This window comes from Gambusia affinis, linkage group LG02 (genome assembly GCF_019740435.1).
Source record: "Gambusia affinis linkage group LG02, SWU_Gaff_1.0, whole genome shotgun sequence".
NCBI lineage: Eukaryota > Metazoa > Chordata > Actinopteri > Cyprinodontiformes > Poeciliidae > Gambusia > Gambusia affinis.
The window spans coordinates 24,860,470-24,886,184 of record NC_057869.1 but is presented as its reverse complement, the minus strand read 5'-3'; the positions used below and the strand labels follow the sequence as shown (position 1 = coordinate 24,886,184).

Genomic DNA, 25,715 nt, shown 5'->3' with positions numbered 1-25,715 from the left:
CTATTGTTAATCTTTTTTTTTTCCACATATACTTTTTAACACTTCTGGAAGTTTTTGATGTTGTTGTTACATCTGATTTCCCCTTTTTGGAACAATAAAGGTTGTTTATACACATCTACTGTGAATTGAAACTGAAACCTACTAACAACTGGTGTATTCAGCTTCAAAACATGAAACTAGAAACCAAAACAACGGAAGGAGGTGACAGGTCTGTAAACCAGTGTACAGTAGTTGCCTTGTGTAAATGCAGAACAATAAGGGAAATGATCATCTTCAGAACTTCTACTGGTTCAATTAAGTGAATGTTCCAGTTTGAATTTTTCCAAATTGATTTGTTTTCATTCTGTTACCACTCATCTGTAAATATCGTATTCTACGTGCATCCAATCAACTAGTTGTTCGAGAAGGTGAGTCGAGACACGTTGCATAAATGCCAAGCATGTTTGGAATATGTACAAATCCACTATATGGTAGAGAATGGACAAAACCTCTATTCTGAATAACGCCAGATTCTGACAAAGAGAAGATCACATACTGCTCATTCATGTTTCAAAATACTCATACGCACACAAGAGTTTAAATGTACTTCACAGAATAGGCACAACATGAGTCCAGTTAGGTGAAACCAACCTGCAAAATTTCATTCGGTAAAAATAGAAACTCTAACAGTGTCTTCAAATAGTTCCAGTTTAATTAATATCCAACTATTTAATTTGCTTTGTTTAACCCTGAGGGGATTCAAAAATAACTAAAAGTGATATAATGATCATTTGAAAAAAAAAAAAAAGTAAAAAGGTGCCAGAGCACTAGCTGCTGGAAGAAAGCCCCTGGGCTTTAAGAGCAGGAAAAGAGGAAAAAAAGAGAACTAGCTACTGTTTTTACGATAATGTAATGGACTGAGCGTTATTGTTTGTCAGTTTTGCTTTCGAAACACATTGGCCGTCTGTTTTATATATTGCACAATTTACTCTCAGAGTGCTTTATCACAACTGGTATGTGCTGAGATCTAATAATAACAACATAGATCTTAATAAAAGGGACTGAACCAGAGGAAAGATTTGACAGCAAGAGCCCAAGCTTGTCAGCTAACAGCACAACAAACCAACACTGTTCCCTCTCTCCTCTCTCTCTCTCTGGCTCTTTTCTGCTACTGTCGGCAATTAAGGGCAGCAGAGACAAGTAATCTCCTTCTGGGCGACAGGGCCAGACCAGAACAGGCATGTGGAGTGGGCTGTGCAGTCAGGAGGGGGATGTGGGGTGGGTGAGGGGTTGAGGGACTGTAAGACTGGCCCCAGCATCAGCACTATAGCCAGGCCCTGCTTGGCTGCACTCAATCTCAGCCCAATAAAAAGCCCTTCATTGGCAGAGAGCAACTGAGCCAGACGGGCTGGGAGCATGTGGCTTTTAAAAATGAGGAGGGCGGATAAAGGAAGGGGGGGTAGGGAAGGGGAAGAAAGGGAACTAGAGATGGGAAAGTGACAGAGTAAATATGAGGAATACGATTCAGCAAGAAAGGTATTCTAATACGAGTCTAAGGCGACGGAGAAACACCAAGACAGAGATTTTGACAGATACGGGACAACAGAAAAACCATCTGTGTCTTCCCACATAAGACACTTGTGAAATAGTGTCTAGGCAGCTCTGTCAAGGCTGGCCTTACCCTGGGAATGGAGAAACAGATGGGTTTGTCTATGAGCAATGGGCTACATGTGAGAGGTGAAAGGCTGTTGTTGGGAAATGGATGCAACGGCGTCGTTCACCAATCGCTCTTTAATTCATCATGTTCCCCCAAACAAAACAACCTTGTTCCTGGCATGCATCAAGCCACAACCAAAAAGCACCGCTGCCCTGAGGAAACTCGGACTGTAACCCAATAAGATTCATGATGCATGAAGCGTGCATGCATGTGCAATTACAGATGTGCAAACACCGCACACACGACTAACTCTGAAGTTTAAATTACTTACAAGACATACAATGGTTGTTTTTGCAATTCACAGTGGGTCGTTATCATCTCCATAGCTGTAAGCTATAGGGTATTTTAGTAATTGAGCAATCTTATCGAAAATATCCTGAAGTGATCAAATCATCTGATAAATTAGTTTGTTCTTTAAAAGATGTGTCCACCTTTCACCATATTGTTTTTTTCTAACCCAGCCTTTAATTCACAGCCAGTTTAGTAATCTTGAAAAGTTGTATGTGCCCATTTTAATCTTTGTTGGGAACATGTATTGAAGTATATTGTTCCATAATATTAGTTTTACAACAGTATTTTATAGTGGTTTTAGTACAGAAAAATGTGCAACTTCAGACTAAAAATGTTACGCTAAGGTAACTCTGTTTACGATAGAAATTGTTCGTTTCTCTGTTTTGATACAGAAAATAAAGGGAATTGAAAAGGTTTTGTGTTTTTTTTTTCCCCCCTTATAATCTTCAATATCTCTTAGTCACAGTTAATATAAAGGCAAGGTGTGCAGCGATAAAACAATCATCTGTAAAAAACATAACTGCTTAGGGATGGGGGGGAAATAATACAAAGTTAAATGAAATAAAAATTATGTTTTTTGAGGAATTGTCACAGCCCTGTATACCCCTTTATCCTTTATTTATTTATTTATAAAACTGGGTTTAGAATCAGTTTATTAGTAAAATTGTCCATGTGTCCATAATTCCTGCTGTTTAGACTGTTTATATTTTTTAGTATGATGTCAATCAGCAACTGTGGTGCTGCTTTTACAATGTTGCTCCAGTTCTGTCATTACCCTAAAAACCTGCCCTCCAGCACAACCAACGAGCAACATATCATTACTTATAAATCTTGTCATCTTATCAGCAATAGGACTTTTCTTTTTTTTTTTTAAACAAGCCTCTGGCAACGGTACTGAGAATGAGTGAGGTGAAAAATAGGCAGTCAGGCTGGGCTGTGCAGTTGATATTTCTGCTGTCTCCACTCCTCAAGGGGACAAGTCAGCTAGCGGATATGAAGCAATTTTAAAGTAAAGCACCTGCTTTTTCCTAAATTGGCCTTATGCTTGTTATTGCAAATGATGCAGCAGCTGAAATACATCCAGAGATCGATTCTCAGATGTTTCATCTTCATGACAGCTTTGCTTACTAGCGTTCTTGTCAATTACGACTTGTTAGCTTAACTTACAAATATCAAAAAGTTATTAAAAGGGAAATTAGATCTTAAAGTTAATCTTCGTACTTTTAGACAAAGATTATATCAAAAAAACACACAACCAATAACCAAAAAACACAAAACAATAGGGGCTTGACTAGTCGCACAACAAGACAGTAGTTGTGTGCAATATTGACCAAAAGGAACAGACCACGAACCAATAAAGCTTTTATTCTAAGATCATTTTCATACTTTCAAAAGATTCCTGAGTGTTTACTGATTTACTCCAATCTGGCCTTTGCTGGTAATGCAAACTCCCTCTTCCATCTGCTTCACATTAAAAAGCCTGCAGCAATTCAGCAGAAATACTCATTCACGTCACATTTACTGTGAAACATCTGTGAAGCAAAGTGTTGAGTTTCGTTAGAGGCAACTCAAAATGATGAAACAACTGAAAAGCAGTGCTGATCAGAACAAATAAACAAATGTGGCTTTTCTATGAAAACCCCCCCAAAAATTAAAGTGCACGTTTGTCGAAAACATAAAATCCCGACAGCCGTAGCAGAGGATCGAAAAAGGTTTACAAGTGAACTTAAGCACTTTCTCTGTACTTTTAATTTTTACCGTAAATGAAACAGTCTTGTGTTCATTCTGATATGTGCAGTTAATTTTTTATTTAACTGCACATATCATGCACTGGAAATGTTTAAATACAAATTTTTGGAAATGTTCAAATACAAATTCTTTTCTTTAGTTTAAGCGTGTATAAAAGAATAAGAAATGAACAGCTCTTCCAAAAAAAGCAAAATACAGAAAACAAGCAAGACGTATAGTGACGTATAGCTAATAGCCAAATGATATCATGTATGGAAGAGTACTTGAATGCACCAAGTCAAGCATAATTTCATTACTTAATGAATAAGAGTTTTCTCTAAAATATTAAGTGTTCTTATGAGCTATACCGGTTCCTCTTGCTTCAAAGCAACCTCACTACATTATGCTGCCACCCCCATGTTTCATGGTTGGGACTGTGTTTCCAGGTTTACAAAGGTTCTCCAAATCTGACAATGGGCAATATGAACAGACAGTTCCACTTCAGTTTCATGAGAGCGCAGGACGTTTCTCCAATGAAAGTGTCTGTCCCAGAGTGCATCTGCAAACTCCAAATGATTTTTTATCTTTCTTTTAGAGTAATGGCTTCTTCCTCGATGAATGGCCTTTCAGCTCATGTTGGTACAGGATACGACTCACTATGGAAAATGACTCTGTCTTACAAGCTACCAACAGTCCTTAAGTCAGATCTCCTAATACAATATATATGTACAATATAAATAGAGATTTTTGTTTTTACAATCACATTTCCTGCTATTACATATCATTCAGTAGTATAGATTTTTTCTAAAACAGGTAGCAAGTGGGCAGATACTTTTTTATTTTTGCTAATATCAGGCATAGTTATTAGATCAAACAGTGACAACCCCCCCCCCAAAAAAAAAACCCAGCCACCTTTCCACATAAAACAGGGAGCAAATGTAACACACTCCAAGTTGCACGGTGGCACAATTAAATATTTAACACACTCCTTCACCTACCGAACCAACTGGTGTCAAGTTGGAGAGTGAACATTAATTATCCAGGAGTGTCCAACACCGGCTCCTGAATTTTTTTGTACATTATTAATATCCTCAACACAACAAGAGCCATGTCTCATTATTAGAAGTTCAGTACCAAGGCCACAATTTTCCAATTACTGCTCTAGTGTCTGCTCGACTGAAAAAAACATGCTAATCCCTTTTTAAATGCTTCTGAGCAGTTAAAAATGTCACGATTGGGTAGAAATAGAAACTTGGGCCTATTTTCTGCATTTCTTTAGTTAAAAGTAAAGTCAAAGTTTTTATTTTCTTTAACAATTTATAGTGTGCGACAATGAACCATCATGAATCCTGAAGGTTTAATGGCATTAACCACCTGTTATATTTGCACAGTAATATATTTAGTTTGAGAACACATCTGTAAGTCAAGAATTATAGTTATTTGCATGCAAAATATAGTCAAGTTGCCAGAGTTCCCTTCAAAACAAAAGCTGGATGAAATTAGGTTAAACTTAAATCTTTGTGCTTAATGTGCACAACAATCTAGCTTAATAGAAACAGTGTTGGGAAAGAGAAAGCCACACATTGGCCTATTTAGTCTGCACTCGTGCTGACAGGTGTTGTGAAGTCATGTGTCTTTGTAGGGAGATTCACACAGAGTTCCTCGCTTCTGCCAGTTCCACTTTCCCAGCCATGTTTATGACTTCACCTCCTGTGGTGGCCCTCTGGCAAGAAGAAAACAAGACGGCCTCTCAACAGTCAGAGCTTTTTAGACTCAACAAGCGAGCGGCTGGAACTTTCCGGCGAAAAGGGCTCCTATCTTGTGCTAACAACTGAGCTTCTGTCTGATGAGAGCAGGGGCCCTCACCAAATTTGTAAAAAAGTACGCTGATTTCTAACGTGTGGCACAGAACGGAGTTTAGAGAAAGAGACGGATTTTATAAGAAAGAGAGTGTGCGGTGAAAAAGGGGTAAAAAATTCAATAAAAGGTTGTGTATAATAGATTCTTGAGTAAAAGTAGATTTCATTGTTGGGAAATCTAAACAGGAAAACTGCTCCTCTGTTACAAAATAGAACAGAGAAGAGATATTTTGATGTCTGGCTTCAAAGAAAAGAAAAAAAAGAAATCTGGTAATCAAAGGCACTCAAACTTTTTTTTTTTTTCCACTCCAGTCTCTTTCATCCATGTCCCCTGAACACAGGTGCTGTCAGCAAAGCTACAAACCACTTCACAGTGGGCATTTGTTGTCATAAAGTGAAAATCGAGAAGGATGGTAAAATGTATAAAGATGTCTGTCTCTTACGGTGAATATTTGCTTTGATACACTGACACTGGAGTGCAACCCCTGCCATCTGTGTTCACTCAGTCACTGTGGGAAATAACTGCTCCTTCCTATGGAGGATGGCAGTCTGCACAGTTTAGGCGGGGGGCATCCAGGGAAGGCAGACCGTTGACTTTTATCCCGGGGGAAAGTTTAAGTTATCTTCATCCGTCTCTACACAAACTTACAACATATTAAGATAAACTGACTGATGTGTGGAATGGAGAAGAATCTGTTAAATTATGCTTTTACCTCCCACGAGAGCTCAGATTTTTAGAATTCTAAAAGCATGGGGTCTGGATAAATACTAGTGTATTAAAAATGAGACTTTTATTTTCATTGAGGGAGTAGAATTTCATCAACCAGACCTCTCTAATCTCTCCAGGCACAACTTTCATTATGGCAGTCTCTTCAGGTATTACACCAATGCCAAGAAGTCTGAATAAAACTCCCAAATTTGTCAGAAAATTGCCAAAATTGGCAAGTTCACAGCAGCCTCTCTCGCTCCAGGAAAAGGAAGTGTTTTTAAGTGGGCTTTTTGGTGGATATCCTTTAATTGTGTGTGGAAGAGACTGGATGGCTTGCTATGGAGGACAAGATGTCTGACTAACTCATCAGAAGAACTGCTAATAAAAACGTTATTAAAGTCTTAAAAGGCTTTGTTGTGATGACATGCTGGCGGCAAGAGCAGAAGCTTCCTAAAGAGATAGAGGCACATTTTCAAGGCTTTTAAATTGTGACGTCAAAGTTTTTATAATTTCATTCGGTAAAAATAGTTTTTATAGCTGACGGCAACATAGTTACTTAGTTGTGCTATGAAATGAAACTATGTGCCCGGAAAATACATAACGCTGCCCCTTTAAATTATAGAAGAATTAAGAATTCACTTTGATTTGATCCAAATAAAAGTGAAACACTTTTTCTGTGGCCTGTCTGAAAATAACACAAACAGGTTGAACTAAAGGCCAGGGAAGAGAATGGCTCTGTTGCTTTTGGGAAATTCCAATGTTATTACAGTGACATCTGGACTCAAAATGACTGAAGAAATTGCTCGGCAAAAGAGCTGCTCATTTAAATGGAAAAAAGATGTGTTCTTCCATAGTGATAACATGCCTGTTTTCCAAACACAAAGCAGAAAACACCTGGAATGCTATCCGTGCGGCGCTGACCACCAGCAATTTGAAAGGTAAGAAAATGGTGTTGCATGTAAATCAATACTCTGCTTCACACACTGAGCCTGCAAAAGCAATTCATGTCATATTTGCCCAGTGAAGCGTGGCAGGGGGGCCGGTGCACCAGAGCTTTAAGAGACTTCACTAAACGTGGGAGACGGACAAGAATGAAATAGTCATAGCTTTCATTCAAAGGAGTGAAAATGTGAGTTTTCTCTCCAGTTTCACCATGTGAAAATTGCAATATTGTTGATAAATAGAAAACAAGAATTTGCTTTCCGTGTGTAATGTCAGATTATCTCTTTTTCTGCAGTCTCTGTATCTTCATGTTTTTAAACTGGTACATTTTAGAAATCTGAATCACTTTATGTTTCACCAATGCTTTAATGTTTTTTCAGTAGAAAGCTTACTTCACTAAATCCTTATAGCAGTAGTAGTAATAAGGTTAGGTGACCGTCAGGTAACACAAACCAAAATATTTTAACTCAAAATTTTAAAAATGTCTCAAATCTTTAAGGAAACTTTAAAACGATGTATTTAGACTGCATGTTTTCTGTAGTTTTATGTTAGTATCCAGCAGTTCAGCGGCTTTCCAAGTATTAAAGCATGTCTTATTCATATATCACTCTCAAATAGTTGAGAATATGGGGCACACTATCTTGTCGATGAAACTGCTTTTACTGGGACAGACATATGTATGAAGAAACATTGCTTAAATTGAGAACTTTAATTGAGCCCATTTTTGGTGCTCACTTTTGCGCACCAAACATAAACTAACTCCAGTTTATGTTTCTTTACTCACAAGAGTAGCAGCCTTTGGGGTATTTTGCTGCGTCAAAGTTCAATGTGTTTTACTTTCAAAGACGGCATTGCGCCTAGCTTGGCTGTGACAACTGGTTCTTTGAGCTGCTATTCTCTTTGCATCATCGTGAACAAAGCTGCCCATTCTCCTCTGGCTTCAGAAAGTTGTATTCATCAATTGCTCTCTGCATCGCTTCCCTTTTTTGGATCACTTTCTGTAAATGGAAGCGATCCCGGTCGATCAGCAGTTTCTGAAATACTCAGAAAAGCCTGTCTGGCACAGACAGCCACGCTACATTCATAGTCACTTAAATCCCCTTTTGTTGCCATTCTGATGATTACAGAGTAGTCTTCACTACATCGAGATGCCCAAATGCAGTTAGTTGCTGCCATCTGATTGGCTGTATGTGTTCCCAGCACTTGAACAAATGTACATGGGAAAGTGGGCATTGGGTGGACACACACACACACAAGCACGCGCACTCGCATACCCCTATGCACACACACACCGTCATGTTTCTGTCCCCTTATATCCACCGGATTTAAAGAACTGGTTTTTATTTTTCCTTCAAAGAGCAAATTTAAAAGAAAAATGTCAAACAACAACAGCCCACTGTGCAAAGAACCCTAACTAATAATAATATTTATTATTCATAGAAGTCCTAATGACTTTTACTGTGAATGCCAGCTGAAAATAAGTCCCACTTAGTGGTTTACTGGACAAGTGGAGGCTATATTTTGCTGAACACAATGAGAAAAAGATTAATGGCACTAGAAGCACAGTTGGCCTCTCGCTCTCTCTCTCTCCATACTTTCCTCTCCTCCGCTGTCACTGGCAGGAAGTTGCTGAGCAGACATGTCACCCAGCAGAGTACAATTGAGTTTGTAATCTCTGACCCGCAGTGGCAGAGAGTCTCTCGCTCTCTGTCTTTCCAGTTCTCCCTCTTGAGAAGAGATTGTCGTTGTAATACTGCTGCTAGGCTGTAGCTTGGAGGGATAAACATCCCTCTCCAATGAGCACACACTGACTTACGTGACATTGAGCAATTGCATAAACACGCCTAGAGAACACAGAAACCCCCATAATTATCTAGATTCTGTGAGGGGTAATATCTGCTCTCACATTTAGAAGGGAAAAGGCATTACGCTAAGATCTTTTACAATTCCTGATAACATCATAGCAGGAAAACATGGTCGCCTGCTGGCTTTGTGCAAAGTACTTACAGACTATGCCACACAAGTTGACACAACCTTCACTTGTTTCCTTCTTCCGAAACACAGAGCTGGCACACACGCTGGCCTCATGAGGAGCCATTTTGGGGCATCGTCAACAAACACCAGATGTGAAGATGGGAGATAAATGTCAAACATATTGATTCCATGCTTCATTAAAGCTTATTATAGGGAAGGGGAGGCAGAGTTCTGCCTGCGGCAAAGCATTAGGAAGATCACAACATTAACATCTATAGAGGTCTTGTTTTATGCAAACATTGTTTAACATAGTTGGAGCTTTATTTCACAAAAAGAGCACAAACTGGCAACCCGAAGACTGTTTTCATACAGACAAAAACAAAACGGATGCTCAGCTGTAAAGTTAGGACTGGGCAGGGACTGAAGTGGGAGTCACCAGTATATCAACTACAGGTAAAAATATGTTTTTACAGCACTTGACTGAAATTTAAAACAAAAGTGTGCCAAGTGATACATTTTTCTTGTTTAACAACATAAAAACTTGAATTGGTTCTGCTTATACACAGTACTGATTATCACAGGTATATTATGCTTTTATTGTTTTTTCTAATTTAGATGCTTTCAGAAGGGAAAAGCATCCCTTTAACCATTTATTTACTTGATAAATAAATAGTTTTATTCATCAAGTAAAACTATTAATGAAGAGCAATTAAATACACAGGTTATAGCTAGCTCACAACTAGCTGTAGCTATGAAAAGAAAGCATTATCTCAATACAGATTCATGGTTAGTGCTGATTTAGTTTTCAAACCACAGCTCTTTTAGCAACCAGAATTATTTCAAAGTGGTCATAATGTGTCTCATATGCAGAAGAAAATGTAAATGCCTTGCTTAGGCAGCAAGCCAGCAGGCTACAGCAACTGATGAAGAAGCAGTGATGCGCTATTGCTTCCCACAACCAGAGAAAACTTTGTTAATTCTCACACTTTTACTTGGAAAGCTTTTTGAAACCTTGGCGTACCTTAATACCTGTAAGTGCTCCCTACTTATTTGGGACTACAATATCCTCAGCAAACTCAAGTATTTACAAAATACAATAACTAAAAATGCTGATATGCTTTAAACATTCATTAAAATTTCACCTGTAAACAGTTTATGCTGGTATAGTGAGGATATGTCGTAATGCTAATGGCATTACGTCAACAGTATGGAACACCCTTAATATTTATATAATTAACACCTGAACGCCCACTTGCACTAATTATATGATGTTATATGTGTATGTGTGTATATATACAATTAACTGATTCCGTAATATTTATAACACTGGTGGTGTTCCAAATTATTATCCAAGTGATATTTTCCCAAATTTTCTTAAATGGTCAATGCAAATGATGATCAGTATAATTTAAGTCATGAACTATTACAGTATAAATCAAATTTTACTGAACAAAACTCCCCATGAGAATAGTATATTTTTCAAAAATAAAAAACTCAAAATGTTCCAAATTATTATGCACAGCAGATTTTCTAAACATTTTATGGATTATAAAGAACTGCAAACGGTCATTGTTTGAATGTGCAGCATTAAGTGGTCACATGTACTAAAATCAAAAGCTATTTCAATCAAAAACATCTTAACAGACAGAGTTACATGTTAACATTGGACCTTCTTTGGTATCACAGCACAATTCTTGGTCCATTGAACTTGTGAGTTTGTGGAAAGTTTCTGTTTGAATTTATTTGCAGGATGTCAGAAAATCTTCCCAGAGCTGCTGTTTTGATATGAACTTCATGTCACCCTCAGATCTTCTGCTTGAGGAAACTCCAAAGGTTCTCAATAGGGTTGAGGTCAGAGGTCAGAGGAGGATGGTGACCACACCATGAGTTTCTCCCTTTTTAAGTCTATATACTTTACTGAGGTCATTTTCACACCTTCATGGACTCTGAAGGGGTCGACCAATGATTCTCTCCCCATGATTTCAGCCCAAAGCATGACTCCACCACCTCCTTGCTGATGTCACAGCCGTGTTGGGACGTGGTGGCCGTCCACCACCAATCCACTACTGCGTCCATCTGGACCATCCAAGGTTGCACAGCAGTCATCAGTGAACAAGTCTGTTTGAAAATTAATCTCCATGTACGGCTGGACCCACTGGGACCGGTTCTGCTTGTGAGTTCTGGTTAGGGGCCCAATAGTAGGTTCATGCACCACAAGCCTCTGGAGGATCCTCCACCTTGAGGTTCCAGAGGCACCAGCAGCTTCAAATCACTGTTTGCTGCTTTAAGGGCATTTTAACAGCTGCTCTCTTAATCCGATGAATTTGTCTAACAGAAACCTTCCTCATTTTGTCTTTATCTGTACAAACCGTCTTTGTTCTGAATCAGCCACAAATCTCTTCACAGTACGACAATAATGCTTCAGTTTTAGTTAAATATCAAATGTGTTCATACATTGTCATACGGCACTACACTATCTGATGATCTTCAGCAGCAGAGAGATCCTTTCTCTTTCCCATATTGCTTGAAACCTGTGGCCTGCTTAATAATGTGGAACATCCTTCTTAAGTAGATTTCCTTTAACTGAGCTCACCAGACAAACTAATCAACCAGCTCTCAGAAATTAATTATAGTGATTCAAAGAGCCCTGACACACAATACCATCTATAAATTTAATGGCACAACAAAAAAAATTTTATCTTAATGAAACTTAAATCCAATTTGCATAATAATTTAGAACATGGTGTATCATCACTGTTTTGGGACTAGCTTTAAATCTCATTGTACATGTGTACAGTGACAAACAATAAACTCTAACGCTATTATTTGGCTTGATGCATCAGCAATCTCCCTCATGCATAGATACTTCATGACCCAAATAATTGGCAAAAATGCAATACCAAGTAAAAAACATATTCAACTGCTCTGATTTCTAAATGTTGGATTTGGGCATATCAGTTGAGCGCCACCATCCACAAATATCAAGTTTATTAAGCCGACAAGACAACAAATATTTATGAACTTTATCTGAAACTCTAAAACCCAGAGCTGAGTTTTTGCAAACTAACTAAAGAAGATCTGCCATCACTTGTTTACCATCATCATTCCATTTCCTGTCAACAATCAATAATATCAGTCGACGGTGCAACAGTCAGGTATACCCTGCAGGCTTTCCTGTTTATAGTCTCAAGGACTGTGAAGGAGTAATGACTACATAATGACTATAACCTCAGCGCCGTTTTCCACTTAAGCAGAGAGAGACAAGACACTGCTATAGTTTAAAAATATCTGGAGGACGCCGTTTTTTTACACAAATGAATTAGTCAAATAGAAAAGATGATGAAAATGTTGAAATTTAGTCAACCTCTACACAGATTGGTGTTGAGTTACCTCTCCTTGAATACGAGTTGTTTTCATCAAGCAAGCATCAAAGAAAGCTGCCTGAAACACGTATGGTTTTCTTTATTGCCTCATATTCCTGTGATCAGCATACAGAACGGGGAACAAAGGCTGCTAAATGAGACCACAGCGAGGGGACCGATAATAAAGGGGCTTGGGTGTCAGCATCCCAAACGACAGGGACTGTGACATTTAATGAAGTGGTCTGTGGACAGCAGTAGCAGGCCATTTTAAGTCTAGCAGATGGTTCGATGTATTTTTCATGCTGTGGAAAACCTGCGACTGAGGCTTGTCTGGTCGCCGTCCAGTGCTGAGGGGGGCTCTTAGCTGAATGCATTCTACACACTGCTGCAGAATCACATGATGTCTGACCTCCCTGCCATGGCAAACCGCCCAGCGAGGAAGAGGGAGGAAGGGGAGGAATGTCAGCGTATGAACGAGGTTCACTAGAAAGGCTGAAAGATACTTGACTGACAATAAGTGTGCACGTCTGTTCAACAAACATAAAATGAATCGCCTATGAAGTTTAACAGTTTTACACCGATGACCTGGGGTGAGGTTGCAATGATAAATGGAGCAGCAAAAACGAAAAAAAAAAAGAAAAAAAGAGGCAAGTAGCCATCTTTACGGACTCGAACAACGTTCCAGACAAAAACAGGGGAAGAAAAAAAAAGGAAGAAATGCCTGACTTCCCTTCCATTGGAATGCATCCAATATATCCTGTGTGTGTTAGAGAGACAGAGTGCTCATGTGTGTGTGTGTGTGTGTGTGTGCGTGTGTGTGTGGGAGTGTGAGAGGCATGCTGGCAGGAAGGCTTTCAGCATATAAATATCACATTACCACACAAGGAAACTCAGGCATCAGTCGGAGCTTCCAGCTCGTCTAACAAGCACGGGAGCTCCACTGTGGAGGTCAGGAGGAGAGCGCACACAAATGGAATTCCACAGGAACCAGCACTTCTTTTAACAGATAAGTGGCTACGGGTTCAGAGATGTGTGATGTGGTCCTAGCCTGGCTCCAGTTATCTCACATGTGCTTGTGCGTTCGATCTTGCCGAGCTGCAAAACAAGAACGGATTAGAAACACGCGGTGATAAAGTATTATACCCAACAACTTACAGCCTTGTTAAAATTAAAGAACATTGCTCTCATAAAAAAAATAAATAAAAAAAATTATAATAATAAAAATGCCAGTGAGTGAGAGGGAATAACCCAGAACAAAACAAACCGTTTAAAGTATCCGACACACATACACACTCCGTTCATTGAAAAAGACATCTGATGATTCCCAGTTTAGTCTGCAGTAGAACAACTACGTCAAACAAAACCATCTCCAGCGCCGAGAAGAACGAGGAGTCGAACACCAGATGGCCTGGCCCAAACAAAACCCCTGATCTCATCAACACTGAGTCAATCTGGGATTACACTAAGAGACAGAAGACAATGAGACAGCCAAGATCCACAGAGGTACGGCGGTGCTGTAAATGGCCTACCTGCCAAAGGGTGACAACATTAAGGACTGATTTGATTCGGGTGTTGTGTTTTTGCATGTAGGTGTGTGTGTGCGTGTGTGTGCGTGTGTGTGTATTCTCCGCACTTTGCCTGACCTTATAAGAGGATTATTTCAAAACCATGCATGAGTGTAAAGGTTCTTCAATGATTACCAAAACAAATGACTGATAAAATCTTTCCTCAAACATTTGCGCTAAGGTCAAGGTCCAATCTTTTCATTTACAGGAACCGTGTGTGACAATACCAATGTCATTACTAAAGTGTTATGTTTTTGTCCACTTTTTCCATGGAAAAAAAGTTGACCGTTTCAATTGTTGGAAAAACCAAACATTCTTCCAAATGTTTCTTCTATCTGGAAGTAAGATTAATGTTTTGGAGTGACCATGCCAGTATTATGAATCCATGGAGGGAGACAAAGATTAAGGTTTTGTAGAGGAAGCTTTCCGACTTAAGATAAATCAGCAAAATATCAATGGTAGCATTCTAAAAGCGGATCAGCAATTAAAAGAGGTTTTTGACTGCTGTGACGCCAATAAAAATGTTTACACTGATTTTTCTTTTTGTCCATTTGCAGGGCATTTCAAAAAATATTTCTATATATAGACATTATTTGTTGTAAAGTGAAGTTTAATCATTTGACTTCTTTACTTCCATTTACTTTGTTCTATGCTCCAGTTCCACCGGCTGCTAAAATGACCCTCAGCAGTTTTAACCGCTATGCTCGACCGCTGGTGCAGCTTTCTTGGGGTTAAAAGCCTCCCCTACACTTCTGCAAACATACTTCTTGACATTGTGGCCAGACAGCTCAATTTCTTGTTTCGTCTGACCATAAGTCTTTTCTCCAGAAGTCTTTTGGCTTTTCTGTGCGAGTAGCTGCCAATTTAAGTCAAACTTGAAGGTACTAATTTTGGAGCAGGCACTTCTTTTTTGGTCAACAACCTCTGAGTCTATAAATATGACACACTTGCTTCACCGTGGACAGCAACACCGATTCCAGGTTATGATGGACTTAATTCTTAATTTCACCTGGGTTGATTTTTAAACATCCTGGCCATTTTCCTTTAATGTTAGCATGACGGCTGGGGTCAGATGGTTAAAACTTATAACACAATGCAATTTAGGTTATTGATATGGCGACAATTCACAACAAAAGTCGTCTCAAGACGCTACCAAAAAAAGAAAAAAATTATTTCTCTTCAATTACACATTCATTCCAATTGCTCATTGTTATTAAACTTTACAGTATGCTGAATTAAGTCAGCATGCTGTAATAAAATTCAATGTTCCAACAAGACAATGATTCCAAAAACATCTCAAAATGGGTTTTGGAATGGATAAAACTGACTTCTGTCAAAGGCTGTACTTAAACTGTACATTTTTGAGTCTATGCAAGCCTCTATATCTTTGATTTGATAAGAGAGCTCTTTTTGATAAGAAAAAAACGTGAAGGAAAAGTGAAGGAAAGGCAAAGCGGTGATGACAAAACTCTTAAAGAGACAGAAGGAAATTATTTCAAGGTGTCAGATACGGCTATGATGCTAAATCAAATTTCCTTCAAGTTGTTTTTGATATATACACACAACATTTTCTTAACAACAGAAATTGCTGTTGTTAGGCAGCATTTTAACAACTTAGCAGACGTTAACAACCTTTTGTTGACCTTGTTAACAACAGAAGGTAACATAGTTACGGCACTGTTTCCCTGGAGAATATAGAACGCCGCTGCTTTAAATATAAAGAAAACACAGATTAACAACTTGATTTGTTAAGCAAGAAGCCTGGCAATAAAAACACCAAATACCACAAAAATTGTCTTGGTTGAGTTTTGCTTCAAAATATTACAAAAGTGCACTGGGGTACTCCTTTATACATGACACCAATACAAGCAAACGCAATCAAAATTAATGGAAAGCGATTTATTTCTGAAAATGTTGTTAACTGGTCCCAGTCGGCGATGACAGTGACAGCAGGACTCTGAGCAAAGCAGCTAAATTGAAAACAGCTTTCTTTCTAGATTATTCAAACATGTGCTTATCCTCTCACCACAACCTAAATAATCTTCCTCCTTTTACTCCGTTCTGTTTGTTGTTGTTGTCCTCAGCCAGTAGAATAAAATTAGCTTTGTTCATGCAGCGTGTGTTTTAGAGGTCAGACGTGAGTCGACACCAGCTGGAACCGGCTGATGGAAGCCATTCAGAACAAGTCATTTCTCAAATATGTGTGTATCTCACATTTCCTCCCAGGATGGGGGGATGTGTTATGTCAGACTTCAACGCTGAGCACCTGTGGTTAATAAAATACATTCATGAGCTTATTCGACATCTGCGAATGATGCAAAACTGTTTCAGCATCATTTCATACTGAGGGTCTTTGGATAGTTACAAAAATCCCACTTGACTCTGCACAAAACGGAACAAAAAAAAAATAAATCACAACTTGTGCCCAGGCAAACCTCCTTTAAAGCCCTTCATGTGATCATCACCCTTTTCCAACAACTGCTGTCTTATTTCCAAATTTCCCCAAGCTAAAAGTCGGCTTCATATCATTAAAAATAAAAAAAACAAAGAGTATATCTCCAACCTTCTTTACTCTCATACCTTTAAACGAAATTACTTGGGAAGCCGCCTGACTGGTAATCACAGTCCACTTCTTTGTACTTTAATCTCAGTTTCTACATAGGTTTGAAGCAAAGTTAAGCAATAAACAAAAACCCAAGAAAATCAGCAAGAAGGTTCTGGAAAAGCTGCAGAGATCTCACAACTCAGCTGGGAGAATCTGATGAAAGAGTTCACAAATTTGGCATTTATGGAAGAGCAGCAACGGGGGAAAAAAAGCCATTGCAAAAGAAAACCAAAAGCCAATTTGCAGTTTGCCTTGAGGATAGATGGAAAACATGAATGAATGTGTTCCAAAAGGTCAATTTTTGTAGCCTGCATGCAAAACATGTGTGGAAGAAAACTAACACGACACTACCTGAAAAGCTGTTGACCGGAGTAGAAATGCACTTTAAATCACAGCAGTGACCCTAAACATGGAGCCAGAACTACAACAAATCAGAGCATATTCATGTGCTAGAATGGCCTAGTCAAACTCCAGAACTACATCTGTGGCAACATTCCAAAATGGCTCCTTCTAGATGCTAGCTATTCTATCTCGCAAAGAAGAATAAGCGTTCCACAGGTAAGTTGGTTCACACATGCCATACTTTTCAGATTCTCAATCTGTCAAACAAGGTTTAAAAATCAAATAAAACTCTGAATCACTTTTACACACTACCTTATGTTGGTCTATTGGATAAAATCCCAGTACAAAAAATTTAAACTTCGGATTGTCATGTGACAGAATGTGAAATCGAGGGTTGTGAAAACCTTTGCAAGACACTATATATTATCCCAAACCAACCAACCCCTGCCAGTCATGCCTCTCCACCCCGCTGCTGAGGGAGCAGTGAGAGAGAGGAGAGAGGCAGCACAGATCATAATGGCTCACAAATGATCAGTGCTAGTGGGGGATGGGGAGCTGGATGGAGTGAGAGATTATCTGGAGGACGGATCGATACAGCAGTCAGTTTCTAACTGGAGAAAGAATCGGTGCAAGTCAAATGAACGAAATCCCTGCTCAGCCGCAGGTTTGCTTTCTATACAGTCTTGCAGTTGTGGTGCTGATTTAAACAGCAGCGCCCCAACAGGGGAATGACTGCTATGGCACATGGATGGCATTAAGCAGTGATACCCTTTATAGCATTGCTTTTTTTCTTAAAACATATATAAATTTTTAGTGCCTCACTCGTGTCTTTCCTGATCTACCCACATTCTACTTTCTCTGAATACATTTCAGACATCACTTGAGACAGATTTAGAAAAGCCTGAAGAATAATGGCTGTTTGTCCTTCACCACCCCTCTTTTAACCACCCACAGCTGCCAGCTCAGGACAGTAAATCCTACACCTCACCCACTCACACTGCCTAGCAGCACAGATATGTGCTACTATGCACCAACACAACGCGCCTCCTTGGAACTAGAAAGGAAGCGAGATTAAAAGGCTAAATGGATAATAGATGCTACTTTTTCTACCAAGTTGAATGAAATGTGTGTTAACCTTCAGCTTAACACCATCGTTAGACGTTTGGTGGTGTTATTTCTCTCTGGTAGACTCTTTTTTTTCCCTTTTTTTAACATCTGCCTTGCTTTCTCTTCTTTTTTTTTTTTTTTTACGGGGGCCATTGTATGTGTGTGTAGGCGTGTGTGTGCGTGCGTGGGGAGGGGTTATTTATGGCCGCTCAGTGCAAGTGGACACATACGCACAGATGCACACACACACCCTTTCACGGGATGAAAGGGCAGTCACACAGCCTGCAAACATGATTTTACAGCCCTGGGTGGAATGAGCGGTGGAGAAGAGAATGAGAACGGAGCACAAAAGGGGGAAAAAAAGCCCTTAAATTTACAGGTCCCGGCAGTCAGAATGCAATCGTGTCGCAGCACACATTCTGAAAGCTTTTCAGGCAGAAGACAACCGGCTGCATGCAGAAAGACGCATGTGAGGGTGTGTGTGTGTGTGTGTGTGAAACTGGGTCTTAAAGACACATGAAAACACAAGTAGAACACGGCTCAAAGAAAACCAAGGATGATTTTTTTTTTTATTATTCCTTTTTTTCTTTCCCCTCCCTTGAGTCTGTTTTGCAACAAGAGACAATTTCCATATGTGATCTAATATAATAAACAAGTGTGTGCAAACATCTGTGAGAGAGCTGGTAGCTCTGCAAGACTGGAGTATATTTGTCCAACATGTTTCCCAGAAAAACGTGCCAGTACACAGGACCTTCACAAAAACACTATTAACCGCATAATTAAAATGAATTGCATCTGATTACTTTACTTCATTTACTGAAACTGTGGAAATAAAAACAAATTAAAAACGGTCTCCACAGTATTTTTGCATCGGTGTCAGTTGGTATTACAACATCAAACTTTGTTAGAGGCATAAAATAGAATACAGACAATTTAATTGGCTACTAATTTGATGACGTTTCAAGAATAGAATTTTGGAAGCCTTTTAGTGGATGTAAAACATGAAGAATTTAGTAGCTGACGACGCAGCAAAGGAAATTTACACTAGTCTTAGTAGCAGCATTGCTACTAAAGTCAATATTATTTATTCATTTATTTAAAAGGTCACAGAGACCACAATTTTCAATGACAAAAAAACTGTTGTTATGAATATTAGAAGCTCTTCTTAAATCTGTAATACGCATTCAATATATCAATGACGCATAAAATGGATGGAAAACATAGAAACTTTTAAACAACAACAATTATTTCAGTTTCAGACGCAAATCAGTTCAGATTAGTTTTAACTTGCCACCTGTGCCATAATTTATGCTAAATACAAATAAAAGCTTAAGGTCGCGGTTTGTAAGCTCTTGAAGGCAGAAAGCAGAATCACAACACATATTTGGAGAAAAGCCACTTTCATCTAATTTAAATACTTTTTTTTTTTTTTTCAATTTCCCAAACAAAGAGTCACTGTTGGAAGTACTGAGTGTTTAACTATCAGATTTTTATTGGTGCAGTGAAGAAGCTAGCTTTCAGTTCCTGTGGCGCATTCTGCCTCTGGTGGGTGAAAATATGATGTGGCAAATAAAAAGTAGCGCATGCTGACCTCTGCTGGCAGGACTTTATACTGCAGCCATCGTTTAAACATTATCACACTTTCTAGGTTAGTAGATCGTATTTTATTCTCATTATTATTATTATTATTATTATTATTATGGTTGGAAATATTTAGAGTCAAATCACCTATTTTAAAACTGTGCCCTTTCTGAAGCTAGTCAGAAAGTGTGAGAGACACAATTTTCCAGTCTGTGGTGTAAATACTGAGCATGATGAAACATGAGAACAAAATCAACAGTTCTTAACTTCTATCATGAAATAGTGTTCAAGTGTTGCTGTGCCTTTCAAAATGAGTATAATCAGAGGATGCGATTCACCAACCTGTTCTCTAAACTGCTCCTGAGACAGGCAATCGGTCACGTTAACGCAACCCAGAAGACATCCGGTGGGATAATCTTTGGGAAAGTTTGGCTCTGCAGAGACGAGGAGAGCAGCAACATCAGTTATGGACACGTCTAAAACTATTGTTCACACCAGAGTCAACCTATTCCCATCTGAGCATGTTGTCATCAGAAGGCCTAATAATTTGCTGTCTCACTAATAGGCACTCTCCAAAAAAAAAAAAAACAGTATGCTATACAGCATTCAAAAATAGCAGAACATTTTGAGAATTACTGAAATTAAAAGTAAAACATTAACACATTTAAAAAAAATTAAATAAAATCACGCTATTAGAGCTTTTGACAGTATGTGGAAAAGAAAAAAATTACTTAACATAACAACCCTCTGCTACATTATTCACAAGTATTTCTTTTTTAACTTTCCAGTGAAATAGTCTTTTTGAAAAACAAGTAGAAATATTGAGGTATAAAATACTTATCTACCTCAACCTTTGACCCCAATACAGTTGTGAATTAAACATGCTTCTACTGGTGTTTAGGGGCTTTTCAACATCATCTGTTTAAAGGTATACGCGTTTCTTTTGTTTGTTTTTTATTTTGCGTCAGTAGCTTTTTAATGATGCTGAACACAAACAGATTCTGTTAGTAATTATGATCAACTCGGTGTTGGTTGACTTACTTCTGTTGTAAGTTAGTCCTACCTTTCTTGTGGATGTGGCGGTACATTTGTTCCACCTCAGCGATCTCCTGAGCTGTGGGTTTTTTGGCCGCTGCAGCTATCCAAAGGCGACCTCTGTGTGACGTGTACCAGGTGCGACCTTCTACCCTACATTCACACAAAATGCAAAATCTTTAACATAGAGTGTATTCGTTTTATTCCTAAAAGGCACTAAATAAAATGCTTTGCCTATTTTGAAAGATGTATATCTGGCTTTCTGTCCTTGGTTACCTCTTAATGCCTTTGACCAGCAGTGAGGCCCACGGCTGATGCATACTCAGACACCAGCCTCCATCAGAAATCTCCTGCAGCTCTTTGTCTTGGAGTCTCAACCTGTGGCGCTCCTCTCCTCCTTTTTCTTCCGTCAAATTTTTCCTCTGCTCCATGGGTTGCTTTTGGCGTTCCCTGCCTCCAATGTCCACCCACTAGGTAAAAAAAAAAAAGAAAAGAAAAGGAAAAAGTGGCAAAATGTATTGCAAATCCTTCTTATAGCTTAAGAAGGATTTTTCGTGTAAGAGATCCAATGATAAATTGGCTGATTTTCAGTTTTATGAGGCCTGATTGATGATCAGCCAAGCAGAAACTTAGAAATCCCTTTTCTGCTCACTACATTAGCCATGTTAAGAGCTATCTGAGATAGCAACTCCTCTTTTTGATGCATCACCAAGGTGTTTAAAAATCAATACATGGGAAACATACGGCGTCTGCTGTTATGGCATTGAAACGGTTCAGCTGTTGCTTCCCAATGACTTTCTGATCCCTTGTTTAAAATCTTCTAAGACATTTAAAATGCTGCAATATTCGTGACTCACCAAACTTACAGTATCTCTGACATAGATTCTGAATGCATTGAACGCAAATAAACAGCCAATATTTATTGCACCTCAAGCAGCTTTACACAATATGCATCTTATCGAGCACACGGACCCAAATAACAATAGAGTGTGATACATTGTGCAATCAGAATCATCACTGCTTACCTGAACAAGTTACGTTTCAGGTCATTTTCTAAAAATATAAAGAAACAACATAACTGCCTTTATCTAGTTACTTTGTCCTTTTAATGCGACTTACTTCCGGCGCAGACTGCATAATGTTTGGGTTGACCAGCTCTCTGAGGTTTTGCTTTCCACTTCTTCTTTCAGGATGTCCAGGAGTCTGTGGTGTTGACCCACTCTTCATATTTTTGAGGTTCTCATCCAGCCTAAACAACAATTCCAAAAATGTTGAATCTTTCTGTTGTTTGGGTTTCAAGCCAATGAAAAAAACATTAAAGCCCAGTCGTACTTGCTGTAATACTCGTTCATATCGTTCCCCTCATCGATGACTCGTCTGCCAGCGAAATCCAGAGTGATCTTCCTGTCCTTGCGAGAGGCGTGGCGAAGTTCTCGCAAGTCTTCTTCCATTTTCCTCATCTTCTCTCTCTCATCGGGTGAAAGCCACGGATTGGACTCGGCGGCAAAGTAATCCGACTCATCATCCAGCACCTGCGTCCTCCTGACACTGCAGTTGAACGGGGCAGTGAATTAAAACAGGTAGGTTTTGATCAGGTGGCATGTATTTACAGCAGTAAACCTGCTCGTTTCTGAGCAGCAGTGCGTTTTAAGATACCTGTTCCTGTCAAATTCCAGCAGTTTGTCTTTGTGCTGAACTGCTTTCTCCAGCCCGGCTTTCAGTTTGGCTTCCTGATGCGGAAGAAGCTCCCTTTCTCCAGCATCTGGCAACGACATATAAAAAAGACAACTTGCAGACGACAGGACTTACGAACTTCATATTTCTGGAGCTTAATCTGAGAAGCTTGGGCTCTGACCTCCCATAAGCTTCTTTCTGAGTTTTTGACTTTTGTTGGAGTCTCGCTGTAGAATCTCCTGCTCCTCTTTAGTGCAGACCTGAAATAAAGACGCACAAAAACAAAATCGTTAACAAAAACTAAAAGCTAGGAAAGTTACTGGAGCTAAATTTGCTCACCAGGCTTCCACAGAAGAGGCAGGGTCCCGAGCCCTCCTGGTCACACACAATTCGCCCGCAGCTGAGGCAGTTGTTGATGAGCGCGTGCTTCTGGGCGAGGCACTCGCAGGCGTGCCGACCCGGAAGCAGAACAGCCAGCTTGTCCTGACCCTCTTTAGCGTAGAGATTGACGAACTTGGTTTTCTTCTTAGTTGAAGAAGTGTTGCTGTTTTCCTGGGCCTGGAAAGACATTGATCAGTCAACTGATTGCTAACCGTTTACCAGTTTTCTTTGTAATCTGAAGTAACTAAAGCATAAATATAAAGTATATAAGAAAACTGAGACGTGTGCTCACCCTCATCAGATCCATGGGGGTTTTTACTGGCTCTGGTTCAGGCTCTGTTTGGCTCCCAGTCACCACTTCCTGTTTGTTACGTCCTTTACGTTTGGACTTCTTCTGGGTATCTTTGGTGGAGTCTTGCATATCTGTAAAAACAATAATATAAATTTAAGAAACAAAAGATGTTAATGTTACAGGTTCTTTCGGTCTTTTTAATGAAACTGCAGGTTATCAGAGTAGACTTTTTTTTTTTTGAGAAATACGTTAACTGCACACTTATTGTCCTACCTGTTGGTGAAGCGGGCTCTTTGAGAAGGAAAAGACCGGCTGTATCTGCACTCTGTCTTTGACTCTTCTTCCATCTGAATAGGAGTTCGTCTATAAACTGGCCTTTTTTTCCATCAGTGCCCTGAAGAAGATCTCCCACGTACTCCTCGATCTCCTCAGGTTTTTCAATGGAGAGAATGTACCTGGGAGACCACAGAGATTTTTTTTTCCAAAAAGTTGATAATCTTCTCACAATTTCTTATTAAAAGTTATGCTTCCTTTTTTTTTCTAGAAAGTTCTGAAAGATTCATGAAGCAAGAGAGAATTTATACTGTATGTTATTATAGATATGCAAGGCAGAAGGGTATTTTTTTTCTCAATTAAACTTTGCGTGGTACGACAGATACATTTTAAAAATGTACTTGTAATCCTACAACCTGATTATCAAAAGAAGTAAAGAAATGTAGCTATTTCAAACTGTATCATATTTTATTTTTGAAGTAGAAAAGCCTAAACACTAATGACAGCAATACAGCTAGAGGGTACAGGATTGTCATTTACTGACATTACAGTCAATAAATGTTCATAGAGATATGAACATTCAAAACAGATTTAACAAAAGCCGAACTTTCAGAAATGAGGAGCTAACTGTTAGCTGGATGATAGCTAATAAACGTGTTAGACAGCTGTTACATTAATAAAAAAAAATTTAAAACATTAAATTGTTCCACAAAACATCTACTCACGTAATTTCCCTTTACATAGAATCTATTTTTATTAACAGGCCATATCAGTAGAGCACCATCATTCAATTAGCTAGCTTTCAGCTTGTGATAGACCGTCTAAAAGGAAATATTTAACACTTACTGGACAATGTCTTCACATGCCTCCAGGCCAAATTTGTGATGTAATTGGTCCACGCACCACTGCAGCAAGGCTTCGGACATTTCACCAATAACGCAGCTAAAGCGAGCTAAGAAATACCAAGAAACCAAAGCAAACGTTTATTTCGTGAACAAGTTTCCAGTCGGAAAGATATCGATGGCGCACACAGTGTCGCTCGCAACTGAGCCGACTCAATCTGATAACTTTGTTGAATATTAAAACTTGTGACCATCAAGTACTTTGGATTTTTGTCTTTTCTCTTTTATATTCCTTCACAGTAACCTCATTTGAATCTAAAATCATATTGGCATATATACAATACATAAACTGGGACTACTACATTTCTTTTTACAATAAATAAACACTAAATAAAATGAAAATGTTCCTGTACACGAAATGTTTGCCCAAACTATAAAATGTTTTTTTAACGAATGCTTAGTAAAATGGAAAAAAGAGGGGGAAAAAATTAGCAATAAACGTGTACTAGGGTAAAGCTTTCAGTGAAGACAATAATCAAGGCCAAATTACTTGGATCTCGGAAGCAGTCCCAATTCCCATCAAAACTTTCCCGAGTTTTTACCTAAAGATCGCCTTCCAGTTTGTTGGGTCACACGTGGAACATTTAGCAGTCTGAAACTTTTAAGACATTATAACCTAAGAGTATATTTTCCTTTAATGAGGATCCACAAACTACAGATTATTTAAAAAAACATTTTATGGTTGTATTTGTTATGTACAGCCACAAGATGGCAGGTTTGTTTCGCTAGACATTTTTTAGTGCCAATGGTATATAAACATTTTCTTTTAATCTAAGTATTTTAGATTTTGCTCTGACAATATACAGCACCTTTTCACACCCTTTGAAACAATTTACATTATAACCAGAAATTCCCATCAATCTGAAAAATTTTAGTTTTTTTTTACTCAGTTCCTAATTCATTATGACAACACCAAATTAGTAGACTGCTTGTGTGTTCTTTAATCTCAGTACAATTAAAGCTGTTATGTGAAGGTCTCAGAGGCTTGTTAGACAATAATAAATAATCAACAACATCATGGTAGTCAGGCCAGGGACAAAAGAGTGTATGATCTCTCATCTCAAAATGTCTATCAAAATTGTTAACTTTTAGTGGACATCTTAACTCTGGAAGATGATACTACTCAGATAACCTTCTGCTTTAATGAAGGCATTGTTGGAGTGAAATGAGTTTTGGTATATTGCTCTCAAAATGTCTCACTACACTGAAGCCTTGTTTATAACTACAAACAGGAAGAAAAAAAAATCTCACTTTCTTAGTTTTCCTTTTTCAGTATGCTAAAGCTCAAATTCATGGTTTAATTTCTATATGGAATATGGAGTGTAAATCCATGTCATTTTTGAAGGTACAGTACCAATAAAGGACTCCAGTTTCAAGACAAAAAAAATCACATTTAT

At 38.7% G+C, this 25,715-nt stretch overlaps 1 protein-coding gene across 3 annotated transcripts in view; it reads right to left on the bottom strand.

The window, feature by feature from the left end:
• The window catches only part of trip4 (thyroid hormone receptor interactor 4), an 80,622-nt gene extending 56,154 nt beyond the window's left edge, over window positions 1-24,468 (bottom strand). For 2 of the 3 annotated variants that reach the window (XM_044143338.1, XM_044143357.1), the window contains exons 1-11: window positions 24,263-24,433; window positions 23,417-23,598; window positions 23,144-23,274; window positions 22,810-23,028; window positions 22,652-22,730; window positions 22,453-22,558; window positions 22,129-22,344; window positions 21,916-22,045; window positions 21,073-21,266; window positions 20,825-20,949; window positions 20,104-20,195 (exon numbers count right to left, since the gene is read on the bottom strand). In XM_044143338.1, coding sequence (XP_043999273.1) covers window positions 20,104-20,195; window positions 20,825-20,949; window positions 21,073-21,266; window positions 21,916-22,045; window positions 22,129-22,344; window positions 22,453-22,558; window positions 22,652-22,730; window positions 22,810-23,028; window positions 23,144-23,274; window positions 23,417-23,598; window positions 24,263-24,342 — 1,554 coding nt within the window. In that variant the 5' untranslated portion in view covers window positions 24,343-24,433. Of the gene's footprint in view, window positions 1-20,103; window positions 20,196-20,824; window positions 20,950-21,072; window positions 21,267-21,915; window positions 22,046-22,128; window positions 22,345-22,452; window positions 22,559-22,651; window positions 22,731-22,809; window positions 23,029-23,143; window positions 23,275-23,416; window positions 23,599-24,262 lie in introns of all 3 variants that reach the window. The other variant, XM_044143346.1, reaches the window with a different exon arrangement.
• Between the last annotated feature and the right edge of the window lie 1,247 nt (window positions 24,469-25,715).